This window comes from Xenopus tropicalis, chromosome 2 (assembly GCF_000004195.4).
Source record: "Xenopus tropicalis strain Nigerian chromosome 2, UCB_Xtro_10.0, whole genome shotgun sequence".
Taxonomy (NCBI): domain Eukaryota; kingdom Metazoa; phylum Chordata; class Amphibia; order Anura; family Pipidae; genus Xenopus; species Xenopus tropicalis.
Genome location: NC_030678.2, coordinates 137,876,515 through 137,894,503, shown reverse-complemented (window position 1 = coordinate 137,894,503; position 17,989 = coordinate 137,876,515). Strand labels below are relative to the sequence as shown.

Sequence of the window (17,989 nt, the reverse complement as noted above, 5' to 3'; positions counted from 1 at the left end):
CAAATATGGGAGTGGTCAAAAAGGTTTTGCTGTGCTGCACATGCCATTTCTTTTTGCCCTCTTTCCATTTTAAATGTTAGTTCTATGTCTAGATTTAAAGGTACAGTCTGACAAACTGAATACATCCCTGACTTAAACTCTGAGTAAACAGTTCTGACCAGGTTTAGTAAGTAAACAGAGGAAACACTTAACTTAAACTCTCACATTAAAAGTAATTTTATATAGTAAATGGGGTGCTAGAGAAAATTGAGATTGTGAATATTGCACTAATTCATATTCTTTGAAACAACAAGTAAAATGTGTATAATAATCATACCACCTCTTGTCTGATTTACTGAAAGGGTTTGCAGAGTTTTTTTCTTGTATTTAAACAGTCATCAGACAATGTCAGATGATTAATGAAAGCAAATTTTGATTGGTTACTACTTCAGAGCACTTCAAAAGCAGGTTACTTAGCTACCTGCTCAATTTGTGTGAATTCCAGAGATCATATTGGTTCTGCACAGTAAACCTGGTGATACATCCCTACTGAAGCAGCAGTGGATCCAGTGTGAAGGAGAATGGACCTTTCTTCACAGTGAGACATATAAAAATGGGCTTAGAAAATGTAATCTGTGAGACGGCATTTGTGAACCATGAAAGGTAAAGGTAAACCAAAAATAGGACCACAATATGGATCATTGTAACAAATGTATTTATTAGGAACTGGCATGTGATTATAGGTAATTAGTAATAAATTAATTTATTCTCCAGGCATGGATTCGCAGCCAAATTCTGTATTTTTGTAATCTTGGACCCAGGTCTGGTGTCTCTTTTCTCTGAAAAACACAACATCCTGCAGTACTTCTCTTCAGCTCAGTGCAGCCATCTTCTACCATTTCCTAGTAATTCCTTGCAGCAGTCCTGAACTATTTGCATGGGAAACACTAAGGGGCTGAATGAGTAAGAATGGAAAAAAAATATATTTTTTCTAACTTTTAGAACTGTGTGTATTTTCTGCGACTTTTTCGTACTTTGTGACAATTTGTGCGTCAAAATCATATTTGTTGCAAAGAGTACAAAAGTTTTATTATTCATTTAAGCTTCGGTATTGTGACTTTCCTTGGGCCAGGTTGGAGCTGCAGAGTGCCATTGAGCCCTATGGGACACTTTCCTTGGGCCGGGTTGGAGCTGCAGAGTGCCATTGAGCCCTATGGGAGACTTTCCTTGGGCCAGGTTGGAGCTGCAGAGTGCCATTGAGTCCTATGGGAGGCTTTCCTTGGGCCGGGTTGGAGCTGCAGGGTGCCATTGAGCCCTATGGGAGACTTTCCTTGGGCCGGGTTGGAGCTGCAGGGTGCCATTGAGCCCTATGGGAGACTTTCCTTGGGCCAGGTTGGAGCTGCAGAGTGCCATTGAGCCCTATGGGAGACTTTCCTTGGGCCAGGTTGGAGCTGCAGAGTGCCATTGAGCCCTATGGGAGGCTTCCAAAATCATGCACAGAAGGTCAGAAAGTCAGAAATTTTTTGCACCATTTATGATCGTACCACAATATTTTCGTACGACCACGATGTACATTTTCGCGCAATTAACACACATAAAAAAATTTCGGATTTTATCCGAAATTTTTCCAAACGTACTTTTAAAAGTCAGAAATTCGGACTTTGATAAATCAGCCCCCAAGGGGAACATTTACTAAAATCCATTTTTCCTGGGCTTAAACACGATATGGTATAAATTCGGAGTAACCACAATAATTTCTGATGTTCTAAAATGTCTCGACAATGCTTTTATCTTTTGTAAGAAAATACAGCAACTGTGTTCTGAAAGTCATGAAATTTTCGTGCTGAAAAGTTCATTAATGTCATGAAAACCTTTTTGAGTTTGAAGCCTTCCATGTCTGGCTTTGGAAGCCTTCCACAGGACTCAATGGTACTCGACAGATCAAACCTGGTGAAAAAATAGTCCCGAGGAAAGTTTAATTCCGAAATGTTTGTATTCTTTGTGCAAAGTACGTTTTTTTTGTGGAAATTTAACGAAGACCTCAAAATCTCGTGGAATTTTGACAAACTTTTCACATACATTCCAAAATGTTTTATAAGTTAGAAAAAATACGAAATTATTTCCAAATTGTTTAGTAAACGGGCCCCCAAATGTTAGAGGCTTGGTGCTAGAAGAAAAGAAATTATATGTTTTCCAGAAAACAAGAGAGCTGGCCTGAGTTGCAGGGTTAGCAGATATAATGAATTGGCACCCCTAGTGACTAGGACTTTCCTTGTTCTTTAAACAATTACTGCAAGGTCAGCATTGAATACTTCTTCGGGGGTCTGTTTATCAGCTGCTTCTGCTACATAGCATCATGAGACATGGCTGAGAATAGAAAGGGACAGAAAGATACTGCTTTCAGTAGTAGATATATTTATATATATATTTATATATCTACAAGTAGCTTTAAAACTATTAATGAAATTGCTTTACTTTACTTTTTGACACAAAAAACATTTTAGCATAGGACAGAATTTAAAATAAAATAATGTCTAGACATCTATCATAATGTCATTTAATTCTGGGAAAAATTAACATTTTAGCGCTAATTCATCTTAACATCATTAAAGTAACCTGATCTACTGTTTTAAAGAGTTTAGCAAAAGATGTAAAAAGATGGAATGTTTGCACCATCATCATTCAGTTTTAACCAATCCCACCTCATGTAGCCACTGGGTCTCTATAAGCGCAGTTCATATCTGAACAGCAGTGCAAACAGCATTCACAATAATGCATTATTTTAACAGACAATGTGCAGTATATAGTCTTTTGTTTTTGAAAGAATACAGAAAAGGAATAAGAAAATGTTTCAGGCAGCGATTGTTTCATCTCTTGGCATGTTCCAGGTCAGAGGCATCAAAGCACCATGTGACCACCTGCTAGGACTGGGTCTTTCATTATCCGCCTGGCCTAATGATGTGTAAATAAGAAGGTGGGGAAGGCTATGGGTTACCGAGATCCTGATACAAATGTGACACTGAACAAGCGCACTGTGAAAGAAAGTGGTCCCAACAAGAAACAATGGAATGTAAATCTTATGGCACTGTTTTCCATGCTTCTGTCCCCAATGAATTGCTGAACTACAAATCCCAGAATACTTCATCATAAAAAGTATTCAAGCTACAGAGGCACCAAATCCATCACTATCAACATATTCAGATTTAAAAACAAAAAAAAGTTGCACCAGTTTTGAACCAAAATTGTTACATAAAGTTGTCCATGGATTTAAAGGTTTGGATTCTGAAACCTAGGTGTCCAGTTAAATCCGAGCCCTGTAAAAATTGCTGGGATTCTGATAAATCCTGAACCATATCCTGCATCCTTACTTAAAATATACTGGGAGTTTTAGGCAGCAGCATCTGGGACCCATGGGTAATGACTGCTTAAGGATCTGTACCAAAGTTTGCTGGGCAATGGCGTTTCAAGTTAATGTCACACCATGTGAATTCTGCAGCCCAAAAACCCCATATTTTAAGGCCATCGGTACTGGGCGAGAAATTTTGTATTCGAAATTCACATTCTCGAAGGACAATTTAACCAAAAATGTACAGTACATTTGGAAAATTTGATGTTCTTTTTACTCTAGTTTAAATACGATATTTCTTACTCCTGTACAGCTCCGTCCTCAAACTACAGCCCACTCCTGCTGCCTGCGCCCTGCTCCATCCTCATACAGCCCACTCCTGCTGCCTGCGCCCTGCTCCATCCTCATACAGCCCACTCCTGCTGCCTGCTCCATCCTCATACAGCCCACTCCTGCTGCCTGCGCCCTGCTCCGTCCTCATACAGCCCACTCCTGCTGCCTGCTCCTTCCTCATACAGCCCACTCCTGCTGCCTGCGCCCTGCTCCGTCCTCATACAGCCCACTCCTGCTGCCTGCTCCATCCTCATACAGCCCACTCCTGCTGCTTGCTCCATCCTCATACAGCCCACTCCTGCTGCTTGCTCCATCCTCATACAGCCCACTCCTGCTGCCTACTCCCTGCTACATCCTCCCGATCACCCCCACCGTGTCCTCCCGTCACTGCGATAAGGAAGACAGGTAATAGCCAGGGGTGAGGACGCAGCGAGGGCCAGGTAAATTACCTTTGGGGGCAGGATCCGGCCTGTGGCCGTAGTTTGAGGATCCCTGGTCTACAGGCTGTATAACAACAAATTCTGGCCTCTCAAATAAATAAATTGGCTCAGGTAGTTAAGCTTTTAATTTAACAATTACCATGTGGCTATCATTTTGTATGTATATCTTTATTTATAAAGCGCTACTTATGTACGCAGTGCTGTACAGTAGAATACATTAATACAAACAGGGTGTTAATAAGATAATAAATACAAAGTATAATAATAAATACAGATAAATACAGCAGCAATAAGTTAAGAGTTGAGGACACGAGAGGAAGGAGGTCCCTGCCCCGTAGAGCTTACAATCTATATGGGAGGGTAACTAACAGACACAAATAGGCAAATATAAGTGCTGTAGGTCACAGTGGGTGACACTACAATATAAGTTTTAACACAGCTCACAAAAAAGCCTAATTGTGTTACAGTTTTAAATACATACTCGCCGTGTACATTCTAAAATGAATGTCACAGACCTCCTATCCACAACATCCCTTGCAATAGGCTTAAAGCTATTGTCTAGCGCAGTGATCCCCAACCAACGGCCCAGGAGTAACATGTTGCTCCCCAACCCCTTGGATGTTGCTCTCAGTGGCCCTAAAGCAGGTGCTTATTTTTAAATTCCTGGCTTAGAAGCAAGTTTTGGTTGGGTAAAACCAGATGTACTGCCACCTGTAGGCTGCCAGTCCACATAGGGGCTACCAAATAGCCAATCATACTCCTTATTTGGCACCCCAGGTACATTTCCATGCTTGTGTTGCTCCTCAATTCTTTATAAATTTGAATGTGGCTCATGGGTTAAAAAGGTTGGGGGTCCCTGGTCTAGCGGTTAAAGTCAATTTATGTTTCAAATCTGCAACTAACAAAGTGCATAAGTGCGTAACAACACACTCAACTACCCGGGAAAACAAGAAAAGGCGGCTTAAGGCACACTGACGTCACAAGATGTCCCAGAGGAGAGCGGGAGTAGAAGGCATTTACCCAATAAGAAATTCGGGGGCGTGGCCTACTAGTGGCGGGAAGTTTTGTGGAGGCAGCTTTGTAGGGATCCCGGAAGTTCGTCCTGTTATTGAGTCCGATTTGGTTCCAATTTGTGGGACTGAATTTTACAGTAGTGGCGGGGGGCCATGGAGAATTTCCAGAAGGTGGAGAAGATCGGGGAGGGCACGTACGGGGTGGTGTACAAAGCGCGGAACCGAGAGACCGGGGAGATTGTGGCTCTGAAAAAGATTCGCTTGGACACGTGAGTCGCCCCGGGGGCAGAAGTTGTGTTGTTTCCCCAGGAGCTGGGGCTGGGGCTGGGGCTGGGGCTGGGGGGATGTGCCGGGGATCCGGAGTTTGGGAGTAAGGAACATTACACAGCATGAAGGGGGAGCCAGCAGGGCAGGTGTGATGGCTGTGTAAATGGGGACGTGTCAGGGGTGTCCCAGGGAACATATGTGACATTATGTGACATAAGCAGCTAATAATTAGCCCATAGCAGCCAGTGCCTGACTAGTGCAGAGGGATAGTATTGGGCAGGGATTGTAGGTAAACATGAGTGTGATTATCTATAGAACCATGACATTTCCTACTGCAGCAGAAGGAAACAATCAGCAGATACAGTATGGCAGAGCCCAGTGGGAAATACAACACAAGGGCAATATGAATAATAATGGTCACCCAAGTGATGGTACATGGGTCCTGGCCCACAGTCCACCACTGTTATGTTCCAGAATGTTTTATTGTTCAACAACCTCCATTATTACAATCATGTTTAAAGCACCAACATATTCTACAATATTGACACACTGACAAACTGGTACATTGGGTGCAATGAGGCTCTGGCCATACACAGGTTTTAAGGTGAACTCCACCTAGATCAGTGGTTCCCAACCTCCCTAATGCCACAACCCTTTAATACAGCTCCTCATGTTGTGTTGACCCCCAACCATAGAGGAGCGGTGTCTCGTTTCGACCACTAAAGGGGTCCCGACCCACAGGTTGAGAACCGCAGACCTAGACACAACTTAAAATTGTGGAAAACTAAACTTAATTTCAAGCAACTTTGCAATATACATCAATTATAAAACATGCAGCCCTTTTATGATTTTTAATGTAATATGGTTTGGAACAGTTCCCTAAGCCTGGCCCTATGTTCTTCTGCTGATCTGGCTGACTACTTTGGGATTCAAAAAAATGTAACAAGTCAACTGTCCTCACTCCAAATCCCACAATTCCCTGCACATGTGATGTCAATAAGGAAAGGAATATGAGGATTTTGGGTTTTGTAGATTGCATGCTGTCTGTAAGCTGTGGGGAAGTTTTTACAGTTTGCAACATCAATAAAGAGAAGAACTGTTTTGAAGCTGGATTTCAGCATTTAACAAAATGGTATTTATTCATACATTGATACATATATCACCCTGCTGGGTGTGTATTATAAGAAACATATATCCAAAAACCATGAAGTTGGTCCATCCTCTGCTGCTATAATATATAATAGTCTTCTGGTAAGGCTTTGCATTTGATGTTGAAATTGACCTTCAACGGAATTTCTAGGATTCACTTCCGTTGAGCTACAAGGGTATTAATGAGGTTGGGCGCTGAAGCTGGGTGATCAGACCTGGCTCACAGCAAGTGTCCAACTCATTCCAACACTTTTACAGTTAGGAGAGGAAGAAGTTGCATAGAGCCCTAACCTTAACCTATCTCAGCAAATGATTGATCACTATCTGATTATTTAATGTACACACTGTTCTCTTGATGGAAAACATGATTGCTGTAATTGTGATGATATTGTTGATTGCATTGTAATAACTTCCTTCAATCTACTGCTATGACAGTGTCAAACAGAAATGGTTGAAGGTTTTATTGCAACTGCAGCTGTCCTTTTGCTTTAAGCATTCCATGTAGTCTCTGGGTGCCTTTTCCTGGCTCAGACACTTAAGCAGCGTGTGATTGATAATAAGAGTCTTTTCTAACTTGTGACTGAAGCATCTGTCAGAATGAGGTTATATGGTATGAAAGCTACTGTATCAAACCTAAGGGTACTGGCACATGAGGTGAGATAAGTCATAAACGATAAATTTGTGCTACCTTAGGCTACTAATCTCCCCAAAATGCTTTCCAATCGGCAATAATGTAGATCGTCAATGGGAAAATGTATGCTGTACTTTGTTTTTCTGGACTGGAAAAACAAAGCACCACACATGTTTTCCCAGCAGTTATTATGGTCACAGTGCAAGGAATTCCTTCCGTAGTCAGTCAGTCACAAGTTAGAACAGCTTAATCGGAAGTGTCAGAAGGTGTTCCACCAAGAATCTTAAGGTGTCCATATGCCATCGGATCTGATTGTTTAGGAAGGTTGTCAAAGCAGCAGATCTTTCCAGCTAATGCGAGTGGAGTAATGAAATTACAGCGATGGCAATAGGAACCATTGGACTGAGGACTGCATCAATGAACCAATGCACTCCCCACTCTGACAAGAAAATGAAACCTGCCTGATTGACATCTGGCCAATTTTAGGCCAGATATTGGTCGGAGAGGCCTGTCAGCTGCTGCATTGGTCTGAAGGATAATTCTCAATAACCATGTAGCAGTTAGTGATTCCAGATGATTGTCACTCAAATTAATAGGAGTGATTTGCACCATTTATCAACTTTGAGAAAAACCCTCCAGAATTGTTACATTTACCAGTGCCTTTAATCTAATTAATTGTACTCCCAGTTAGAAACTTTCCTGTGCTTCCCAACATTCACATGCAAACACGTTCTTTGGTACAATTCATTGCGCTGTAATATATTTTATATTTTATCTGGCGCAAGTAAACAAATTGTTTTTCTGCCTGTGTAAACTAGATACTGTTTAAAGCAAATGAAAAATTTCATTTTTTTCTATGACTTGTTTTTAGTTAAAGATAGCAATTACAAATACACTTTTGCTTGAACATTCAAGGAGTTTTTATGTTTTGTATTGGTTTGTCAGTTTGTAATGATTATATTTAGGCTGCAGCGAGGGTGACTAGGTAAGAGGGAATAGCAAGATTCAAGCTTCTGGGCAAAGTGTCTCATCAGCAATCATCTCCGTCTGGTTGGATAAATTCCCTGCGGCTTTCTGTTTAACATGAAGTCACTGCTCAGATTAAAAACACGACAAATCACTTTTCTTGCAGCTAGTTTCTACTGCCTAGCCTATCCTTGACATAACACTATATATATACTATAACTATATTGGGATTTCTAGCCTTATATTACACATTGGTAGGGAAAACATAAAACACTGTATACTCTAGGCAACTTTTAATGGTAGGTGCAGAGGCTTGTGCTAATGAAATGATTGCTTAGGATGGGGGGGGGGCGGTATAAACATCTGTGTATTGGTTGTGGATTTTTTTTTCTGACTTCCACCTTAACTTTTGTGTTTTGTTTTTTTTTTTTGCAGTGAGACAGAAGGAGTTCCAAGCACAGCCATCCGGGAAATTTCCCTCCTCAAAGAATTGAACCATCCCAATATTGTGAAGTAGGTGACTTTAGGGCTGTATTATATCTCCGAATCTTGTATCTCCCATTCTTAAAAAAGCTACACTGGACCCATCCTGCCTATCTATCGTCCAGTCTCTCTCCTTCCCCTAGCCTCTAAACTCCTGGAACATCTTGTCTTTTCTTGTGTCACTAACTTCCTCTGCACCCATAATCTGCCGGACCCTATGCAGTCTGGTTTTCGGCCTGCGCACTCCACTGAGACGGCCTTATGTAGAGTGGCAAATGATCTCCAGACTGCCAAGGCCAAAGGACACTACTCAGTTCTCATTCTCCTTGACCTTTCCTCTGCTTTTGATACTGTCGACCATTCTGTCCTTATGCAAATTCTCTATTCTCTGGGTATCCGGGATCAGGCAGCATCCTGGTTCTCTTCCTATCTTTCTAACTGCTCCTTCTCTGTTGCTCTTGCTAACAAATCCTCTACCTCGGTTCCGCTTAGTGTGGGGGTGCCTCAGGGCTCTGTGCTTGGTCCTTTGCTGTTCTCCCTGTACACTCTTTCTTTAGGAGACCTTATTTCTTCTTTTGGTCTTAAATATCACTTATATGCAGATGACATCCATATATATTTAGGCACCCCTGCACTAACCTCTTATTTTCAAACCCAGATAGCTAACTGCCTCCTGGCTATCTCCTCCTGGATGAACCAATGCCACCTCAAACTTAACCTAGCTAAAACAGAGCTGATGGCCAAACCTAGCCCTTCTCCTCCTTTCACCATTACTATTGACGGCATGACAATTAAACCTGTTAATTCAGCACGCTGCCTTGGGGTCATTTTTGAACAGTCCCTCTCCTTCTCTAACCATATTAGTAACACTGCTAAAACCTGCCGCTTTTTCCTCAGCAATATTGCCAAGATACGTCCCTTTCTTTCACAAATAACAGCTAAAACACTAATCCATGCCCTTATCCTTTCCCACTTAGTCTCTCCCAGACTCCCACCTCTCTCCCCTGCAATCAATCTTATACTCTGCTGCCAGGGTCCTCCTGTTCTCTCCTAAAGGGAACCTGTTCAGCCTCACTTAAGCTCTCTAGCATGGCTGCCTGTTAAGCAAAGGATAGCATACAAAATCTTTCTGCTAACATTCAAAGCCCTTCACTCCTGCTCCTCACTACATTTTTTCACTGGTCTCTCTTCACTTTCCTGGTCGTCTCCTCCGCTCCTCTCAGAGCCTCCGTCTTTTTACACCATCCACACCCGCTGCGCTATCTCGTCTTAAACCTTTCTATCTCGCTGCTCCTTACCTCTGGAACTCTATCCCTGAATCTCTCCGTTGGGAACACTCACCCACTCTTTAAGATAAAACTCAGATGCTACCTTCTGGAGCACTAAAACATTATTTTGCCTAGTCCTGCGCTTAAGGGCAAATGCCCATACCTAGTGCACTCTTACCTTCCAATATGTGCCTGTATGTTACCCAACCACTTAGATTGTAAGCTCTACAGGGCAGGGACCTCCTTCCTACTGTGTCTCATACCACATGGCATTTACTCCCTGTGTATTTATACTTCTTTATTGTATTTATTATAACACTTGTCCTCTCTGTGTGTAATTTTGTATATTGTAAGATTGTACAGCGCTGTGTACCCTTGTGGCGCTTTATAAATAAAGTTATACATACATACATCTCTGGCTTGTCACATTTAATATTTCCTTTTTTACATTTTGCATATGTTTTGTTTCTTTTACAGGCTTCTTGATGTCATTCATACAGAAAACAAGCTCTACCTTGTATTTGAGTTCCTTAACCAAGATCTGAAGAAATTCATGGACGGTTCAAACATTTCTGGAATTTCACTAGCCCTAGTTAAAGTAAGAAATACATGTGCCTATTACACTTAAGAACACTGTAACATTAATGCAAATTAATGCAAAAATTGCATTTTCAGTACCTATGCAAAATAATAAATAAGAAATGGGAGGGTTGTGGGGACTAATTTAACTGTAGAAAAAAAGTACTGACAGTCTTGTTAAAGGGGTGGTTCACCTTCAAGAAATCTTTTATTATGTTATAGAATGTCCTATTCCAAGCAACTTTGCAATTTGTCTACATTATTTATAGTTTGTTTTTTTTTAATTATTTGCCGCCTTTGTCTACATCTTTCCAGCTTTTACATGGGTGTCACTGACCCCGCTAGCCTAACTTTTTCTCTTTGAGGCTACAACTTTATTTTCATTGTTATCTTTTTATTTAATCCCTCTTCTATTCATATTAGTGTCTCATTCACAACACTGCCTGGTTGCTAAGACCCTAGCAACCACATATCTGCTGAAATACCAAACTGGAGAGCTGCTAAACAAAAAATGAAAACCAATTTCTAATTGTCTCGGTATATCAATGTCTACATCATACTTAAAGGTGAACATGGCTTTATTAGTTCATAGGAAACAAGTACATTGTCAGTGTATGGCTTCTCTTATACAGTCTGAGCAAATGTTAGGAGATCACTCATTATTATAATGTGACCTGCAGGGCTACACATCACATAAGAAAGGATTGCATAACTAGAATATACTGTAATTATGAAGAGAAGCAGGTTGTCAATAGCCACGTTCCTTGACAGTGTAGTCTTGTAGAAGGCTAAAACTGCTAGCTGAGGCTAGCTAACATCTTTAAGAAAAACAATGGGGTAAATAATTATACTTTCAACTCTTCAAAACATTTAAATTATAAAGGGTTTAATAAACTTTTTGATTCCAGCCTGAGCACTATCTGCAAGGTGTTCTTGCATGTGTGGGTTACCTCCTATACATACCACATACCCAAATTAACTGACTGAGATTTAGATTTGCTTAGACTGATGTGAATGATGCGTAATATGTTGCTCCTATATAATTAAAGGATAGTAGTAATAAAAACTCAAGGACCAATAACACCAGGAAATGTAAAGGTATCATTAAAGCATTAGCAAATAAATCATCAGCAGGTCAGCCAAGCCACTCCTTTCCACTTTTCACCACTTCTCATAATAAGACCTCTTCTTCTGGTACAAACCAGTGTGTATGCTGGTACAACTGTATCAGTTTCCATTAAAAAATAACAAAAAAAAGTGTATAATTTACAGGTTAACATAAAATATGCCTGAATTTGTGTGATTCCACTTCTTTAACAACCTATATGTCTGTAGATACACTAAATTACTATGAGTGTTGGACACATTTTAAGAGCAATAAAAGTGCTTCTGGCAAGAGCTGAGGGTATTTACCATTTATAGTGTACCAGAAACAAATCTGTTAAAGGAGGTACGCTGGTTACTATCTAGAGCAGGCATTTTTTTTTTTTTTTTTTTTTTTTTAAGTAAAGGGGTAGTTCACCTTGTATTTATCTTTTTAGTATGATGTTGGCATTCATATTCTAAGACTACTTTCATTTTTATTTTTAGTGGTTTTTAAATTATTTAGCATTTTTTTCCAGAAGTTCTTCACTGTGGAATGTCAGCAGTTAGTTGGTTGCTATGGTCCAGTTTACATAGCAACCAAATTGGAATATGAATAGGAAAGTGTATGACAAGAAAGATAATAAACATTAACAATTGTAGCCTCACAGAGCAATAGTTTTTTGGCTGATAGACTCAGTGACCCCCATCTGACAGCTAGAAAAAAACTAGAATACAATTCAAAAACTATAAAAATGAAAACCAATTAAAAAGTTTCTAAGCGCAGTGCATTCTATAATATACTTAAATTTAATTTAAATGTGAGCAATAACAATATAGTCAATATTGTACAATCCACAGATTGTAAGACACAGCTACTTGGATGTGCATGGTGGTAGCAAAGAGATTAGATGTTCTTTGTATGTCTTTGATAATTGTATTTTTAAGTTTGTGATTTAAATAAAGCTGGCCATACTTGCTGCAGTAAAAGCTGCTGAATAGGGCACTGCTGGATCCTTTAGGTCAGGGTTCCCCAACCTTTCTCACTCATGAGCCACAGTCAAATGTAAAAAGACTTGGAGAGCAACACAAGCACCATAAAAGTTTATGGAGGTGCTAAAATTGGCTATTAGGGAGCCTCTATGCACACTATCAGCTTACAGGAGGCTTTATTTGGTAGGAAATCTTGTTTTTATTCAACCAAAGCTTGCCCCCAAGTCAGGAATTCAAAAATAACTACCTGGTTTGGGGGCACTGAGTGCAACATCCAAGGGGTTGGGGAGCAACATGTTGCCCTGAGCCACTGGTTGGGGACCACTGCTTTAGGTCCACAGAATGATCTGATATTTGGATCTGCTCTTGGGTGGCAGAGATCCATGTTTAAAAGTATGGCCAGCATTTAAGAGTTTAGTTACTAATGCTGACAGATTTTATGAATTGCAGCGTTTATTGACTTGTAAGAAAAAAAATACAGGTCTATCGATTGCTTGGTAGTCTGAAATCTCAAATAAGGGAACATTTGAATCAAGTTTGCAGTTTCTGGCTATTTCCCCATGTGTGGCGCTCATTTCTCTCAGCTTGATTGCATAGGCAAAGTGGTTTTGCCTCCACCAGGAGTGGGATACATTGTTAAGATTTAGTTAAAGGATTTTTTGCCTGTGAAAGCAATTGGTAGCTAAATATTTCAATAACAATGTGCTCTTTACTCAAATATAAGAATATTGAACTCACTGAAGATTTAACTGTACTAAAGAAACCTGAAGTCACAAAACTGAGGTGGCTTCTAATGTCCATTTTTATTTAAATAGAGGCTACCTTATCCCTAATAAGCTATATCTCATATCCTTTCAGCAGACCTGCCAATTATGTAGGTATATATGCTTAGACTTCATTGTTTCTCATAGATTCTGTGATTTGCAATTAATAATGATCAGATTGCAGCTTAAGGACTTCACGATGAACAAATCCTGTCTGCACAGCTCTTAATTTGTAATTGCTTCCTTTTTTTGTTTTGTATTTGTGCCCTTTGGAGTCTTGATGGAAATATAGTATCTTCAATTTCAGTTTGGAGTATGACATATACATGTTGAAATCAATTTTTATTTCTAAATTTACATGAGCAAAATATTTTAAGGTAAAATTCAAATTTTGAAGTTGACATGATTATTGGCTAGTTCAAAATCTTAATAGCCCTATACTGTTCTACATATGTTGCATATGATGAGCAATACTCTCTATGAATATTTTTTTTTTTTATTCCTCTATCAACAGAGCTATCTGTTCCAGTTGCTCCAAGGTTTGGCTTTCTGCCACTCACATCGTGTCTTACATCGTGACTTAAAACCACAGAACCTGCTTATTAATTCTGAGGGTGCCATCAAACTTGCCGACTTTGGACTAGCTCGGGCATTTGGTGTGCCTGTGAGAACCTATACTCATGAGGTTAGTGTCTAAAGCATCTGGCCTCCCATAGTAGAACGTTTTATTCACTTATTTGAAAGTAAGAGCTCTATTTGTTTAAGGTGTGACTAAACATTTCACACCGCAGTTATCTCAGGTTCCCGTTATATGTTGGATATGATTTATAAACGCAAAAGAAAATGTCTGTATAATTATTATGCATGCAGCTGCAGTTTCAATGATCCATTATTCTTACTCTCTTTAGGTTGTCACCCTGTGGTACAGAGCACCAGAAATTCTTCTTGGCTGCAAGTTCTACTCCACGGCTGTAGATATCTGGAGCCTGGGATGTATATTTGCAGAAATGGTATAAACAGGTTTATACATATTGTTGCATTTCTTCTCAGTAGCTATAAATAGCTGTGTGGTTGATAGTTTTCCAAACAAAAGAAACATTTTTGCAATGCAGTTTTAATGTTTGTATGATACATATGGTTTACACATTTCTGCTTTTGTATTATTCTTGGAGAATATTTTGTCTAATATTTATTATCCTAACTGTGATAATGTATCATTTAGCTGCCCTTTTTGGTGTCTGCTGATTGTGTCTCTGCCTGGAGGAAAAAAATCGGAAATTGTTTAGCAAGAATGCAGGCCTAACATAGCAGAATTTTGTCGCCAAGATGAGAATAATGGCTGTAATGTATTCCACACAGCGTGACTTCAGTGTGGTTGAAATCATAAAAGCTTTGACCCAGTACTTCCTTCCTCTAAAATCTTGGATGTAAGAGGGTCATACTAGGGAGCTTTATGTGTGGTTAGAACTGCTGATAAAGGAATTTGTATCTTGAAGGGATAACTGGGATAATGATGGACTGTGGCTGTAATCTGTGGTGTCATTATAAATTCACTGGCGTGAACCTCGGTCACTGCCTGATTTAGCAATGACCACTTGGTGGTTGTGGTCTAAGGGTTTTACCTTGCAACTGGGCAACAGGCATCTAAATAGCCGAAGGTTATGCTCCACCTCTGTGTTGTAGATCAGCTATTAACCTATAACATTTTTGCTACAAGTCAAATACATTTTGTAATGGAAATTGCCACTCTCTGTGTATATTTCAAAATATAGCTGTTTTTTTCTGGTCATTTTAACTCTTAAATGGGAAAAATATGCAGTGGACCTTTGGATTAACGGCAAGGTCCATAGTGTTGTCCTGTTTAAAGGAGTACTAAACCCTAAAGATATGGTTGGAAAGCTGTATTTTATATACTGAACTTACTACCCCAGCCTGAAGGTTCAGCAACCCCTATAACAGTATTAATCCAGATCTTTGAAGCTCTCATAAGAGCTCACCATCTTGTATTCTGTTAGGAGTGTCAGTGACATGCACATTCTCAGACGTGTCTGACTAGCTGTTGAGAACTTAGGGGGTCGTCTCAAATTATTTCTGAACTGCAATGTAAAAGAAATCAGAATTAATTACTAAATTATCCTTGTTTCTGGTTTCATAGAGCCAGATGTTCCTTGTTAAAGGGCTGTGTTGGCCTTTGGTTCGTACAGAACCCCTAAACATAATGTGCAGCATTTTCATTCTTTAGTACTACTTTAAATGTAGTTAAATTAGATTTTAAAAAGTGCAGCTATATCTATAGCTACTTTAATTTTGTTTCTTCAACATAAATCTTTCAACTACATTTAAAGTAGTACTAAACTAACTATAACACTCCTTTTTTAATCTAGTCTGAACTTAAATGCATTTGTTTATCCCTTATGCTAGATCACTAGGAGAGCACTTTTTCCTGGAGATTCTGAAATTGATCAGCTCTTTCGCATCTTTCGAACACTGGGGACCCCTGATGAAGTGTCCTGGCCAGGAGTGACAACTATGCCAGATTACAAGTCAACCTTTCCTAAGTGGGTCCGACAGGACTTTAGCAAAGTGGTGCCACCTTTGGATGATGATGGTAGAGACCTTTTAGCTGTAAGTGTGTGTTTGGATGTATTTCTAACAGGGATCTTATTATATCAGGCTTTTTTTTTTTTTTGTAAAATTTGTATAAATTAAGCCCTGGCAAGGGAACATGTACTGTTCTCATTAGGATACCCCAACCCCTTTACTGACTAATAGTGGATGTATGAGTTTTTTATATGTATCTTTTAACCAGTACCACCTAAGTCTACACATGCACCTTTCATGATAATCCAATGAAGATTAATATGATAGATAGTGAATGGGTTTGATATAATAAGGTAATTAAAGGGGATGTTCACCTTTAGGGCTGACAGACGGCGACTAATCTCCCCGAAATGCCATCCTACCGGCGAGAACGTAAATCGCCGGTGGGATGGCATACACCGGCACAGTGATTTGCCAAAGTCGCGGAAGTTTCCTATCAAGGCAACTTCCACGACTTCGGCAAATCGCCACGCCGCGTATGCCATCCCACCTGCGATTTGTCCATAAAAGCAAATTGTCAATATTTATTAGATTGCAAAATGTTTATTTTAGTGATATAAAGGTAAACATCCCCATTTAAAATGATTTGATGAGTTGCTGATAGTGACATGAACTGTTATCATGATTTAATAGTTAAAGGTTCCCATACACGCTGAGATCCCCACCTACGGGATATATTGGCCCTGGGGCCAAACGATCAAATTATATTGGCGGCAAGGGACAGTTGGTTTGGGGACCGATGCGGTCCCCGATCCGACTGAATTTTCTAACCTGGCCGGTCGATATCTGGCCAATTTCAGGCCAGATATCGGTCGGCCAGGCCCCTCGTTTCTGCCCCTACATGGGCCGATAAGCTGCCGAATCAGTCCAAGGGACCGATATCGGCAGCTACAATCGGCCCCTGTATGGGACCTTAAGAGGTTATAAAAGATAGTATGTTTACAGGGTAACACTTTTGAAATAAAAAAATAACAAAAGTGGTATAAAGGTGATACCGGACACAAAAGATAGTATGTAAATGATCAGATATGACATCAGGTTGTTGCCAGTTTTATATTTTTATTTAGCGATGTCCTTTCAGTGATCTCATCCAACTATGTTCTACTTCTCTTTCCAGCAAATGCTTCAGTATGACTCCAACAAGCGGATTTCTGCTAAAGCAGCGCTGACCCATGCTTTCTTCCGAGATGTGAGCAGACCAACTCCGCATCTGATTTAGATGTACACATGGAGGAGAAGCGTACAATAGTTTATAAGGAGATGACAGAAAATGAGCAGTGTGGAACTTGGCAACCACCCTTGTAAGAATAACTCTGTATCCATCAGATCTATTTCACAAAGTACAGAGAATTGGCATCATTTTTAAGTAAATTGTTCCTTTGCAAAAGAAGTTTTTCATGCTATAATCCAACTACTTTCAAATTCTTTCGACATCTACAGTTTGGGAATCTCCTGAAGAGTATAAACAGCTAGGATTTTAATCTTGTAACTCGGTTCAGCAAGTTAATTTCTTTTTTCTCTTTCTATTTTCAGATTACCAAAACTTTTTACTCTTAATGGTGTGTGCAAAAAAAAAAAAAATGCATCCGTTTTTAAGGAGCAAGTCACCTTTTTAGGTCAGGCGCTATAAGCACTTTGGTGCTGCTATTTATTTTCTAGCATATTTCATTGAGTGGAATATTTTAGACTTCCTAATGCTCTGTGAAATGTAAAATTGCAATATTCTCTACTGAATTATTATATCCAATGTCCGTCTCAACATACCTTGTATGCTTGTAATACAGGCACAACTGGTAGCATTGTTGAAATAGGTTAGGATGCTGTACAGCACACTATGAACCATATGTGTTAAATATTGTGTGCAGAACATAGATAAAAGTATTAAGAGGAAGTTCTACAACAAAACAAGAAATCTCTTTTGTAAAATGTTGTTTTTGCACCTTTTATTTTTGGATGCAACTACTTTTAAAATTATGTTTTAACTGTTCAATGTGTGTTTTAGTCTGTACCTGTGATGTTAGTCCTAAAGTTAATTAAAATAATATTATTACTATGCTGGTGAAGAGTTTTAAAATAAAGTACAGTTCTCTAGTA

At 39.6% G+C, this 17,989-nt stretch overlaps 1 protein-coding gene across 1 annotated transcript; it reads left to right on the top strand.

The window, feature by feature from the left end:
• Positions 1–5,188: 5,188 nt before the first annotated feature.
• On the top strand, positions 5,189–17,989 carry cdk2 (cyclin-dependent kinase 2). Its single transcript, NM_001008135.1, has 7 exons — positions 5,189–5,380; positions 8,560–8,637; positions 10,353–10,473; positions 13,809–13,979; positions 14,203–14,304; positions 15,716–15,919; positions 17,013–17,989. Exons 1-7 carry the CDS (start codon positions 5,265–5,267, stop codon positions 17,112–17,114), a joined length of 894 nt encoding a protein of 297 aa, NP_001008136.1. The 5' UTR covers positions 5,189–5,264; the 3' UTR covers positions 17,115–17,989.

Coding starts and splice junctions, on each gene's coding strand:
- cdk2 (NM_001008135.1), top strand. CDS start 5,265: ATGGAGAATTTCCAGAAGGTGGAGAAGATCGGGGAGGGCACGTACGGG. Junction 5,381..8,559: donor AAAAAGATTCGCTTGGACAC/GTGAGTCGCCCC, acceptor TTTTTTTTGCAG/TGAGACAGAAGGAGTTCCAA. Junction 8,638..10,352: donor AACCATCCCAATATTGTGAA/GTAGGTGACTTT, acceptor TTTCTTTTACAG/GCTTCTTGATGTCATTCATA.